Raw genomic sequence first — 13,951 nt, 5'->3', positions numbered from 1 at the left:
TAAGATTTCAGTCGTACGGTGAAGGTACACACACAAAAAAAATCTGCCACTCATGCACAACAGCTGAAAAATTGGCCGATTGTTTGTGGTCGTTTTAAGTTAACCTCGGCGCATATAGTTAAAACACATGAATTTCAATAGCGTGATTACGACTTACCTCATATCGTCGCACATTACACGACATATATTATGCTGCGCACTCTTTCAACGGCTGCGGAAATACTTGTGTTATTCCACGCTACCACAATATCGAACAATCAATCGTAAATTTTTATAACGCAATGTTTACATAATCTCCCCATGCTCCCACGGGCAGGTAACCAAACAGCATGTCGGAACAGCGCACCTCGAAGCAATACACACTCGATGCATTTCCCGCTTGCTCGTATCACTGGACACCGAGTGAGGGCTCGACGTCGTGGAGTGCCAGAAACTGCATCACCTGCTCCGGTACGGCAACGAGCGCCTCTCGCGGCAGCAGGTGCATACGGTCGCGGTACGGCGCGACTTCAACAACGTGCACGCACTCGCGTAGACCCGCCTGACGGCGTGAGAGCAGGTCCCTGCGGAGTGCGCGGCTGCAGCCTTCCTCGCCTATGACCATAAGCACGACGGACACGGCGCAGGCGGACGCCTTCGACAAGCAGTCCAGCGTGCTGAGCCCGTAGTCGAGCCTGCCGTCGGTGAGTACCAGTACCACGTAATAGTGGGCCGGTTGCGCCAGCTGGGCCACGTACGTCAGGGACGGACCAAGCTCCGATGGTTCCGAAGAGAACAGGCGTTCCAGGCTTTGCGCGTACGCCTCCAATACGCCTTGCACACCGTTGACCCGAGGCTCGCCCTTGCCCGAAAGAAAAATGTATGGCTGACTCATCAAACCGGCCGAAGTGCGCGCACCGAACGCCAAGGCCGGCAGGAGCTGGTCCTCATCGAACTGCTGCACCACCTCATCGAACGCGAAGATGACCGACTCATACTCGCGTCGCATGTCGCTTCCGGGCCTCAGGTCACCGTTGGAGGAGCTCAGGTCGATGATGAAGGCGAAGTGAAGCGAGAAGTCGCCATGCAGGTAGTCTATGAGCGTCCAGGGAAACTGGCGACACCGCTCGACGAGCAGCGATGGTCGCTCGTCATCGACCGAATTGGGCTCGAGGCCCGCGGCCGCCACTTCAGGCACCTCGAGCGGAAGCATGGTGCCGACTTCCACTTCGTCCAGTAGGACGGTCGCCTCCCCGACGAAGGTTCGCTCTCCCGTCAGGTTGACGTCATAGCATCGGGCTTTGAGTACGCCGCCCGGAAAGCGGTCCGAGTTGATCACCTGAGGTTTCCAGCGCGGCGTCCGATTTCTAGAGACGACCTCGGTGACGAGGACCGCGTTGCCGTCCTGCGCGCAGAGCTCGAGCATGGGATCGCTCGAACGGAACAGCTTCTTGACCGGAAGCGAGCGGGCAGAAAATTCGAGAGCGACGAAGCCTCCCGGCTGGCTGACGGCACGTGGCATCACCGTGATGCTTCCGGGTACCTTGGCTCCCTTGCGGTCCACCAGAGTTCGAATGTAGGGAGTGTCCAGATAGACGAGCATGTCGACCGCGCCGCACACAGCGCGGCCGAGCGGCTCGCTCGCTTTGGTGATGCGGTTCACGCTGAATAGTTCGAAGAGGAGCAGGTGCGTCTCGCCGAACCGGTACGAGGTGGCGAAGACGGCCGCACAGTCCTTGCCTGGTTTGGTGCGGTCCAACTCGCGGAACGCGGCTCGGTCAGGGCCGTCGCTCACCGAGTAGACGGCGAACGTGTCCAACCATGAGCCCGTGTTGCTGCGTCGGTCGCGCACGCCCTCCCAGGTGACTTCGAGGCGGATATCGAGCGCTTCGCTCGACGTCGACGCCTCGAACGCCATTTTGCTTGCTTACGCCTCGTTCCTTGGCTGCTACCCACAACGGGGGACCGGCCATGAATATGATGGTGCTTCTGGGATGATTGGCACCTATGCGCTTAGGGGGATCGGCTAAGATCCTGGTGATTCATGTAGACCATGTGTCACTAACTCATCTTAGGCGAAAAGCCCCAGTCACAGAATGCAGCCCCGCAAAGGGCCGGGTCGAGAAAGAAGGTAAGAGGGCAGGCAGGGAGGGGGGGGTGAGTCGTACATATACCATTCACGTACACAAACGATACCATGCAATAGAAACCCTTTCCCGTATATCAAATACGGGTGACTGCTTAAGATTTCAGGCTAAAATTACATCCAACGACATGTCGATACCATTCTCCAAAATGAGTTAAATCTAGACTCTGATTCTGGCATGCTGCTTTTGTTTGTCAGTTACACTTTAACACATGGTGACCTTATTGGGCTGCCTTACGAAAACAACGCTTTAAACCAGATATGCCTGAGTAGCTCACGCTCATGCTTTTCATGAAAATAAAAATAAATGTGGGGTGAAGACAGCAATGTGCAGGTCGCGGGCCACTTGTTTGAGGTCACTGATATATTTCACGAATGGGTCCAAGTGCGGCCATACTGTGCTGTTAACATTTGTGTCTTGCAGCTTTAACAAATAAACTAAAAATATTATGGTAGGCACATTCACACGAAAACGGCAGGATTGGTACATATGATGTTTCATAACCCCGCGGCGCTGGCCACTTTCCTGTCGGGAAAGCTATGCCACACTGATAACGCGCGCGCCGTTCGCGACCGCGAACTACCGGAACCGTGGGGATAGCGCGAGGAAAGTACTCGAAGTAGATGACGATTTATTGTTGTGTAGCAGAGACACTCTTGTCAATTTTTTTAGAGTGAATAACCACATATGGTGTAGCCAAGATAAATACCCATACAAAGTAAACCCTTGCCGCCAGAAAAAAAAATATGAGTGAACAGAAAAGAGGAGTGGATAGGAAAAATTGAAAGTAACAGAAGATGAACACATGAGAACATATAGACAAAAAATGCAACTGCCCATTTTCCCTTGTTTGGTCAGCACAAGGGTGTCGTTTATGCGAAGCAACAGACGAAGAGGCACGTTGCCTTTTCCGGGGGCCCTCAAAGGTGCTAGCTACCAGCATCGGTTCAATCCCCAGAGTCTCTCTTTTCCCTGGCCCCGCCGTGGTTGTTTAGTGGCTAAGGTTCTCGGCTGCTAACCCGCAGGTCGCGGGGTCGAATCCTGGCTGCGGCGGCTGCATTTCTGATGGAGGCGGAAATGTTGTAGGCCCGTGTGCTCAGATTTGGGTGCACGTCAAAAAACCCCAGGTGGTCGAAATTCCGGGAGCCCTCCACTATGGCGTCTCTCATAATCATATGGCGGTTTAGGGACGTTAAACCCCACATATCCATCTCTTATCCCTGACACAGCTAAGCAACGCATGGCGAGGCGTCGGCGGGTGTTCTAGCTCGGGTCCATGATGGCACTACTGACCACATTTCTATCGAATAAGACGTCCCTGCAGAGGCATGATCTTTTGAGAACTTACAAATGTTTTCGTATCGACGATGTAGGGGTGATGTCACCCCTGTAAGGTCGTTTGCGCGCGCGCGGTAGGCCACATTTAGGTTCAACAGCCACCGAGCTGGAGGTGGCGCTGCGGTCGAGCGGAATTGTCATCAACATTATGGTAGTAGTGGAAGTCCCAGAAACGCCACCCAGCGGCGAGGCTGGGTAATAATAATAACTGTTAGGGGTTAACGTCTAGAAACCACCATATGATGATGAGAGACGCCGAAGTGGAGAGCTCCGGAAATTTTGACCCCCTGGTGTTCACTAACAAGCACAAGTACTTTCGCCTCAACCGGAAATGGGGCCGCCACAGCTGGGACTCGATCTCGCGACCTGCAGGTCAGCAGCCGAATGCCTTAGCCACCAGACCACCGTGGCAAGTGACGATGCAAGGTGGCAGCGCATAAAATATTGGAGAGTATCTTTGACATTGTGGCGGCGACCGTGATTGGCGTCTACCACGGTGGGTCCGCAGGAGCCGGCAACCGCGGGTCGGCTTTCGTGGACCCATCGTGTTGCGTCGTATCTCAGAGACGCCGCGTCCGTAGTACCTTTGTTACGAGTGACGTTCGTTTCACCTTGTTGTTTTTTGTTTGAATGTAGTATTGGTAATGTTGTACAAAGTTGTTCAGCGTGTCTCTAGCGACGTGTTCAATTCGGCCGGCGATATCGTCGTTTGTAAAAGTAGTTGAGCGAATGTACACGAAGTTTGGTTCGACCACTTCTGCTGCGTCCATGCGTTCCGAGGCCGGCGTTTCCTTTCGAGATCCCAAAACGTATAAAACATAGCCCCATCATGTTCACAACACCATGTTTCTTGAGTGAAAAATCTAATCGACCATGAACATGTATGACAGCCATTTAACATCGCAGAGCCAGTTTATTTCGGCAAGGGTGCACGTTGATACTTCTTGGGTGTATGCACCTGTCCAAGCCGCTTTCTGCTGCGAACGTCATTCAGATAACTCAACCTGCCAAGAAAAAAGAACCACATGGAGTTCTATATCGCAACAGTAAAGAAGGAAAAGAACACAAATAGCAGCAAGAACAATGATAAGTTACAAAAATACACGCAATGATTTCGGTTTAATGATATGCAAATGCTTCTCGATATTATTAGAAAAGGTTCTTCAGCAGCCACTCGTTGTGTTAAAAGTATTTCATACTCTGAAAGTGATTTTGTACCTGTGAGGTTGAAAATTTACCTCTGCAGTAGAACAGGACATTCTAAAGGAAGCTCGCGTTTTTCATTAGTCTAGCACGTGCACCGCCGTAAAATGCAGACACACCATGTATATTTAGAGTACGCCTACCTTTCTGTAAGAACATTCGCACGCTTAAGGATCAATCTTGTTCTGAAGCAGTAATCATCGCCTATATAGCTTGTGCGCCTTTCTTTCTGCCATGCTGCGTGCCCAGTCCGTGTATATCAAGAAATGAATGCGCATTGTAGTCGTTACGTGCATTATTTTACGGAAATATACCACGCGATAGTTGATCGAGAAAGAAGTCAAGCAAGACAACCAACGATTAATTCTTGGGAAGGTTAAACTTTTTCGGTTGAACGTTTACGATTCACTCACGGAGGCAGGCGATCTCGCACTCTCTCATGGTTTCGTATCGGTTCTGGTTGCCGCCGCAGCCTCCGTAGATGAACTGCTTGCATTCGCCGGCAGTCACGTCGAAATACCAGCGAACGAAGGAAGCTTTGCACAGACCGGTTACAGGTGCCGGTCGGCAGCCCGCTTGGAAGTCCACGCCATGGTACCAGTCCTTGACGTCCACCTGTGCCGAGGCCATTGCTGTGAAAGACGTAACGAAAGCGAAACCGTTGAGTACAGTACATGAGGACAGGTTCTGCCAGACGCTAACTTGCAGCTAAGCTTTATGTAAACGACCACTAAAAAGGGGAGTGGGAGCGCATGCGTCGTAACAAACTGAACTCGCATAAAAACACTGAAAAGTTTCTGATATGTTAATGCCTTGCGAAATCGCGTAGTCCTTAGTCCGTACGGCAGTGATAACGTGCCACGATTCGAAAACATTTCTGCGTAGCTAGTAGCTAGATGGCACACAAACGAATATAAGCAGGGTGAGCAATATAGATCTTGCATACTGAAACAGCCACGTGCCGACCACCAGGGTAACACTATTGAGGCACTTACCGTACAAACAATTGGTGGTATACTAGAACACGTTAGTACAGATCATGGCGCTCGTATACCGTGCACTGAGTCATCTTTGTCACTGTCTTGCTTCTCCGTGTTCTCCACATTGGGTTACAGATCAGCTTGCCTAATTCAAAATCCCGCTTAATGTGATAAAATCTGTCACAATCACAAATAAACTTTTATCGCCAAAATAAAACTTGAAAAAAAAATTCTTGATCCAGCACGTTACGTTAGGATTGCACACAGTTCGCATAGTTGGTATGAATTGACGATATACAAAAAGGAATACAAGACGGAGGTATAAGGACGACACAAACGACATTGGTGTTGCGCTGACTTTTTTCTTGCGTTCACATTTACATGCTTACAGCATTTCATCAAGAACATGACGTCAGCAGGAGCTCGCTCGAAAATCGGTGCGTTTCACCGCAAGCATTATGAGGACTCATTTCCCCGAGTTTAGCCTTTCTTGCCCACTACGCATGATAAGTGGAACTCATTCTAGTGGTCCTTGGTTGAAGTTGAGAATTTGGGACATGTCCCCGTGGATAACAGACATAAAGATAAAATAGCGAAACTCTGTTAAGCATTCAACATTTCACTGCATTTAATTTTGTAAATGATTTAGCCTATTCACGCTAATTTACGCGATGAAAAAAGCAATGCGATCTACTAAAGCATGTTAATGAAAACTGACAAAACGTGGTGGTGTTGACCGGGGAACCCTGGTGCACCGTTTCGTCCAATCATCGTAGCGCCTGGGCACGGACCAATGCGATTTTTAGAAGATGCTAGAAGTCCTCCTTGTATAGTGACGTGCGAATCATATTTTAAAAAATTTGAATAACAATTACTACAGGCAAACACTATGATCTAAGCCTGCAGTACGTGTAAGCCAACGCACAGGACGTTTTATGGCACTGTAATTAAATTCTTTTTATCTTAATGGTCCTAGCGCGCTGTACGACGCGGACATGCAGATGTCACTCCAAGAAAAAAAAAGAAAACAGAAAAGATGAAAAAACGTCAAGGAGGAATGTGTCGAACAATGAGCATCACTTCCGCATCGTGTTTGACAGGTATTTTGACGCAACTGCTCGACCACTGATTTAATTTTGCAATAAGTTACAACGTGAAAATAAGTGAAAGCTCCGCATCTCGAACTATGGCGCGCTTGCCACTGATCTGTGCAAGATGATGATGATGATGATGAGTAGATTTTAGTGGCGCAAGGGCCAATTGATGGCCAAAGAGCGCCATTTCAATTGACTACAGATATGAACAATGATATGGTGCGTGGCTGTAAAGGGGCCTTAAAATTCCTCGCTCTAACGCGGGTTAAAACATGAAAGTAATAAAATTATGACAGTGGCGTGACATATGTGTGGTGATAGCTGATGGCAAAATTGTCTTGATAATCAAACCATGATGAAGATATAGTCACCGCAGCGACGACCACACTATAGAGGTCGTGCTACGGATGACCTCGAAATATCGGGTGAAAGCTTTGCACATCTTTTAAAAACCTATAAAGTGTATGCAGTTTAAAAAGCGGATCCCTACCGATGAGCATCCGAGGGTGTAGAGGGAGCTGCTGTCGGTAGGGCAGTAAAAAGTGCTTTTTTCTTAGAGCATCTAGCTCATTGCACTGGACGAGAATGTGGAGAACCGTAAGGGGGTCTCCACATCTCTCACAATATGGTGGATCACCGGTGGACAGAAGAAATGAGTGTGTGGAATGTGTGTGTCCTGTTCTAAGCCTTGTTAGTATTACTTCTGTGTGTCGTGATTTTGATAGTGGAGGCCAATAACCTAGTTGCGGCTTAATAGCATGTAGTTTATTATCTGTGTGTTTATCCAACATCCTCTGCCAATACTCTCTGAGCTTTCGTTTCATGAAAGGTTTTAAGTCAAGTGCAGGGACTGGTGTTGATGCATTGGCAGTAGTGACATTGGCGCAAGCAGCCAGATTGTCGGCCAAAACGTTTCCTTGTATTTCACGGTGCCCTGGAACCCAGCAGACAACGACATGCTGTTTTGATGTGTAAAGTGTGCACAGAAGTGAGTAGAGTGACACCAGCACGGGGTTCTTGTGTTTTTTAGGAGTTTTCAGGGCTTTGACCACGCTTAGGGAATCTGTGTATATTACCGCCTTTTGTAATTTTATCTGTTTAATGTGTTTTACGACCGCCAGTATTGCGTAAGCTTCTCCTGTGAAAATGCTTGCATTAGGATGAAGAACGCCAGCCTCGGAAAAGGATTGGCCTACCGCTGCATATGACACAGAAGTGTTTGACTTTGACGCATCGGTAAAGAACTCGGGGCATGTGTATTTATGTTGTAGTTCTAGGAAAAATGTATGTATGTGTGCAAGTGGTGCGTGCTTTGTGACATCAACAAAAGAGATATCACAGTCTATAAGCTGCCATTGCCACGGTGGCAGATATGTTGCAGGAGCCATCAAACTGGGTTCAAGAAGAGGCACACCCGTTTCTTCGGCCAGGCTCCTTACACGCAGCGCGTAGGGCTGCCTAAACGAAGGACGGTTCTCGAACAAGCCAGAACAAGACAAATCATTAATTATGAAATGGGAAGGGTGTTTCTTGTCTGCCTTCACCTTCAAAAAGTACAGAAAGGACAAGGAACATCTTTGTAGGTGGAGCGACCATTCATTCGAATCCACGTACAGGCTCTCCACAGGGCTGGTGCGGAAAGCACCCGTAGAGAGGCGAATGCCTAAATGGTGGACAGGGTCGAGAATTTTCAAGGCTGATGGTGTTGCCGACTGATAAATTATAGCACCGTAATCTAGGCGTGTACGTACGAGGCTTTTATATAAGTTAATTAAACATTTCCTGTCGCTACCCCATGTAGTGCGTGACAACACTTTCAAAATGTTCATTGTTTTTAAGCACCTGTCCCTTAAATACTTGATGTGTGGGATGAAGGTTAGCTTAGTGTCTAATATGAGACCAAGAAACTTGTGCTCGGTCTTCACTGACAGAGGTTGACCATGCAGGTCAATGTCTGGGTCAGGATGGAGGCCCCTCTTTCGGCTGAACAAGACACAAGTGCTCTTTTGCGCGTTGAGTATAAAACCATTCTCGTTTGCCCATTGAGATACCTTGTTCAACCCTAGTTGAACTTGGCGTTGGCACATTGAGATGTTGCACGATTTGTAACCAATCTGCACATCATCGACATATATGCAGTAAAAAATATTTCGTGGGAGAGACAGGTGCAAGGAATTCATTTTAACTATGAAAAGTGTGCAGCTCAATACACCTCCTTGTGGCACTCCTGTTTCTTGGACAAATACTCGAGAGAAGACGGTGCCAACTTGGACACGGAATGTACGATTGGACAGGTAGCTTTCGATAACTGTCAGCATTCTACCCCGCACACCTAAATGTGACAGGTCTCGCAATATGCCGAAGCGCCATGCAGTGTCATATGCCTTTTCCATATCGAGGAACACAGACAGAAAAAATTGCTTATGAACAAAAGCATCGCGAATTTGTGCTTCGATACGGACAAGGTGGTCAGTGGTGGACCGAGCCTCTCGAAATCCACACTGGTATGGGTCAAGTAGGCCATTAATTTCAAGGAAGTGCATCAGGCGCCTGTTAATCATTTTTTCAAAGACTTTGCAAATACAGCTGGTTAATGCTATTGGCCTGTAGCTGGAAACTGAGGCCGGGTCCTTGCCTTGTTTTAGAATTGGGATAATCATAGCTTCCTTCCAGGCTGAGGGTAGCTCGCCAGAAGACCATATCGCATTATAGAGAGAGAGGAGAGCTTTCTGAGTTTCAGTGGGCAGGTGTTTCAACATTTCATATGCCACACGGTCCGGGCCTGGGGCAGATTTATTGCAGCAGGCAAGTGAGGCCTGCAGTTCAGCCAAACAGAAAGGTTCGTTGTATGCCTCATGTGTTCTGGGCTTGCGCTCTAATCTCTGTTTTTCTATTGCGGTTTTGTATCGTCGGAACGCTTCACTATAGTGTGTTGAGCTGGAGACCTGTTCAAAGTGTGCTCCGAGAGTGTTTGCCTGGTCTTCCAAACTCTCGCCTTGGGTGTTCACTAGAGGAAGAGAATGTGCTCCTCGTCCTGCCACCTTACCAACCATACTCCAGACTCTCGACTCATCTGTGTATGAGTTAATGCCCGACACAAATTTGTGCCAACTTTCTCTTTTCGCCTGTCGGCGCGTCCTCCTTGCTTGCGACTTAACGTTTTTAAAGTTTACAAGATTCTCGGCTGTGGGCGAGTATCTAAGCAACCTCCATGCCTTATTTTGTTTTTTTCGAGCATCACGGCACTCATTATTCCACCATGGTACTCGTCGTTTGCTTGACGGTCCACATGTTTGGGGAATACATTTTGTTGCTGCATCAACCAAGAAAGCTGTGAAGTAGCATACAGCATCCTCTATGCTCAATGTCGCCATGTCAGTCCAAGATAATAAAGTCATTTTTTGAAACTTTTCCCAATTGGCTTTGTCGGTGAGCCATTTGGGAACCTGTGCAGGACATGTATTTGTTATTGATGTGCTAATAACGATAGGAAAATGGTCACTACCATATGGATCATTAATGACTTCCCATTTAAGTAGAGGCAGGAGTGATGGGGATATTATGCTGAGGTCTATTGCTGAGTACGTATTGTTAGCGATGTTGTAATATGTTGGCTCTTTCCGATTCAGCAGGCACGCACCGGAAGAAAACAGGACCTGTTCAATCAGGCGACCTCGAGCATCGCAGCGAGAGTCACCCCATAGATTGCTATGTGCATTGAAATCTCCCAGGAGAATATAGGGTTCTGGAAGTTCCTCTATGAGGGACTCGAATTCATGCTTTTCAAGACGGTGTTGCGGAGGTATGTAGAGAGAGCAGATGGTGACGAGCTTATTTAAAAGAACTGCTCGAACAGCCACCGCCTCAAGGGATGTTTGTAGTGGTAGGTGTGTGCATGCAATCCCTTGATTGACTATAATGGCAACACCACCGGATGGCACTATGGCATCATTCCGGTCTTTCCGAAAGATAACGTAATGACGTAAAAAGTTGGTGTGTTTAGGTTTCAGGTGTGTCTCTTGTACGCACAGCACCTTAGGTGTATGTTTGTGTAAAAGTTCATGGATATCGTCGAGGTTTCTCAACAGTCCTCTGACGTTCCACTGTAGTATTTGTGTCATTTTAATGTAGTGTGGTGCTGTGTGTACAGAGGTGTTGCGTTAGTTTACAGGGCCTTTTGAGGGCCCCGTGATTCGAGGTTTTTCTTTTTTGGCGCGCTCTAAGGAGTTGCGCCTATCCTTCGGCGTCTGAGGCGCCGGAGGAGTGGGACTTGTATCCATCACCTCTTGTGAGGTGGTGGATGGTGCCTGCTGGGCAGGCACATTCACTGAACTTTTGGACCTAACTGCGCCTGCAGTGGTCCCAGGTTCGGCAGACACCGGGGTCTGCCGGCTCTGTTTGTCGGGTGGCGGAGCAGTACAGGCTGCTCCAGCCGGGGGCGCTGGCGGCACGACCGCGGCCACACACTGTGTGACATTCGCGGGTGCCGAGGCATGTGGCGCGGCGCCCCGGCGCGTCACATCTGCAAAGGAGGGATAAGATGGGTTGTGTATTGCGAAACGTTGGCGTGCTTCTTGGAATGTGAGATTGAATTTAACCTTGAGTTCTACTATTTGTTTTTCTTTTTTCCATGCGGGGCATGATCGTGAGTAGGCAGCGTGATCTCCTTCACAGTTCGAACAATGAGATGTTTCTGAGGTGCAGTTGTCTGATATGTGTTGAATGGATGCGCACTTTGCGCAAGTGGCACGCCCTCTGCAACTCTGCGATCCATGACCGAAACGTTGGCACTTGAAACATCGACGAGGGTTGGGAATGTATGGTCTTACACGAAGCTTACAATAGCCGGTTTCGATTGATTCTGGTAGGTCACTTGTTCCGAAGGTAATTATTACGTGTTTTGTAGGGGTAAGTTTGTTGTTGCGCCTTATTGTTATTCGTTGGACTTTGACCACGTTCTGGTCCTGCCAACCTTCGAGCAGCTCACTTTCAGAAAGCTCAGTAAGGTCATCATCAGAAACTACGCCACGGACAGTGTTCATGGACCTGTGTGGGCCCACCGAAACAGGGGTTTCCCCAAAGGCTACAAGCTTAGACAGCTTTTCATACTGGGCTTTGTCACGTACCTCTAAAAGAAGATCGCCACTTCCCATCTTTGTCACTTTATAACCTGGGCCTATTGCTTCTGTGAGAGTTTTGGAAACGAGGAAAGGTGAAATGGCTCGGACTGTCTTGTTTTCGTTTTGACTGTGGATTACATGGTACTTTGGGAATGTCGGCTTTGGTGTGTTTAGCAGTTAAGTATCATCGGTGCGCCACCTTTTTAGGGAGCGATCAGGAAGGAGGGGAAAAGCTTTTGCCATAAAAATACTATAAAGTTCGGCGGCGATGGTGGCCACCCACCACCGAGCCCAACAAGGGGACGCTACAAGGTTGACTAGTGAACACTTGGAGACGCCAGCCATGCATCGCCGCTATAACCGAATATAACTACCCAAGGTTGGGTAACTACACAGGGTTAACCCTCGCCGCCAGGAAATTCGGAAGTAAACGGAAAAGAGAAGATCACAGGACAGATAAAAAGAGAGAGATACAGACGAAGATGTAAGAAGAGAGAGATAGGAAAAGGCGTGATCTGTGCAAGAGTCGGGCTAAGTACTTCCAGTTGAAACAGTAGGTACTTTTCACTAGTTAATGTAAGTGTGCGTGCATTAAGTAAGGTTCATCATTCGTATACTTGATATCCTACGTTTGTCTAGCCAGTCTTGTCAGAATGTTTCCTAAAACTTGGCACAGAGTCCAAGCTTTCAACCCAAACCTAGCGACACGAATATGTGTCTGTAAGGAGAAGTCACCAATTCTAAATACGTGAAAGGTGTTGTCGTCACGGAAATGAGCCAATGCGATTAACAGAGCATCTGCACAATTCTTTTCATGGGTGCGACAGCGACGGCAATAGGTGTAGCTTACGTTGCCAATACTAAACTTGTAGTCGACTACAGTCCCTGGTATTGCAACGCTGACGGAAGCGCATCCGGACAGAAACATCGTCGCGATGGTGAACAATAACGAAACCCCCCCGTACAGTCTTTTATATATACACTACATGGAACTCTGGCGCTAGTGCAGAAAGGAGCTGCACCGTACGGCGCATCAGCCAACATGGAAATGATGGGTATAGTGCACGAATGTGTACAAACTTCGTACTTTCTGCTCCAATTGGCTTTACATGGCTTCAAGCTGCTTCGTCATGAGACGATCATCAGCAAATGTTCAACAGTTGCACCTCACCACATTAGCCTTTTAGACTCACCAATTCAAAGCATCCCGCGAAGTTCCCAACGTTTCACCCTTTTATTTGAAACAAGCCCGAAACGCAACAATAAACAAAGCCACAAGTGTGTTTGAAGCCCGCGAGCACGAAGACTAAGCCAATCTGTGTACTACGCATCATTCATATGGTTACTGAACGATCGCAGCGCCAGAGTCCCCTGTATTGATTGGTATGTGGAATTTAACGTCCCAAAACGACCATATGATTGTGAGACACGCCGTAATGAAGGGCTCCGGAAATTTCCACCACCTGGGGTTCTTTAACGTGCACCCAAATCTAAGCACACGGGCTTACAGCATTTCCGTCTCCATTGGAAATGCAGCCGCTGCAGCCGGGATCTGATCCCGTGACCTGCGGGTCAGCAGCCGAGTACCTTAGCCACTAGACCACCGCGGCGCGGCAGAGTCCCCTCTACATAATTTTATGAAACTTTGTAGGCCTTTTGAAGCTGATGAATCGTCGAACCGGCTTACCAGAAAAGACGATGGTCAGAAGGCAAAAAATCATGGCAGCATTCATTCTTAAATGCGTTCGGCTCACTTGAAACAAGCTCCCACAACAACGTCGCCTGACGTATAGACATCGACGACACCTGAAAAGCTTTTATACACCAAGAAAACGGGAGAGCGGTGGAACTCAACGCAGCTGCGACTCACGGACTGCCGATAATGCACGCGTGGGTCAATGATCCGGATTGAGGCCGGTAACAAACTGCAAAAGCTGATGGGAATGAGGTATCTGACTAGGAAGGAAAGATAAGCGATTCGCAGCTTTAGGATGAACAGGTGCGTGACCGCAAATAAGTAAGGGTGAATGCGAAGCGTTAACTCGTATTTGGATAATACACTTTCACAAAAATACAATGGTAGTCAGGTA

At 48.3% G+C, this 13,951-nt stretch overlaps 2 protein-coding genes across 2 annotated transcripts; both read right to left on the bottom strand.

Moving 5' to 3' along the window:
* Window positions 1–388: 388 nt before the first annotated feature.
* LOC119165074 (copine-4) lies at window positions 389–1,897 on the bottom strand. The gene has a single exon (XM_037417266.2). The coding sequence runs from the start codon at window positions 1,895–1,897 to the stop codon at window positions 389–391; it is 1,509 nt and encodes a 502-aa protein (XP_037273163.2).
* A 2,460-nt stretch (window positions 1,898–4,357) lies between these two features.
* On the bottom strand, window positions 4,358–13,656 carry LOC142768626 (PI-actitoxin-Aeq3b-like). Its single transcript, XM_075870637.1, has 3 exons — window positions 13,549–13,656; window positions 5,081–5,299; window positions 4,358–4,468 (listed from the first exon to the last, which is right to left on the bottom strand). Exons 1-3 carry the CDS (start codon window positions 13,592–13,594, stop codon window positions 4,464–4,466), a joined length of 270 nt encoding a protein of 89 aa, XP_075726752.1. The 5' UTR covers window positions 13,595–13,656; the 3' UTR covers window positions 4,358–4,463.
* Window positions 13,657–13,951: the final 295 nt, after the last annotated feature.

The sequence above is a fragment of the Rhipicephalus microplus genome, chromosome 8, assembly GCF_043290135.1.
Source record: "Rhipicephalus microplus isolate Deutch F79 chromosome 8, USDA_Rmic, whole genome shotgun sequence".
NCBI lineage: Eukaryota > Metazoa > Arthropoda > Arachnida > Ixodida > Ixodidae > Rhipicephalus > Rhipicephalus microplus.
The sequence above is the reverse complement of the archived record's forward strand: the minus strand, read 5'-3'. Positions and strand labels throughout refer to the sequence as shown.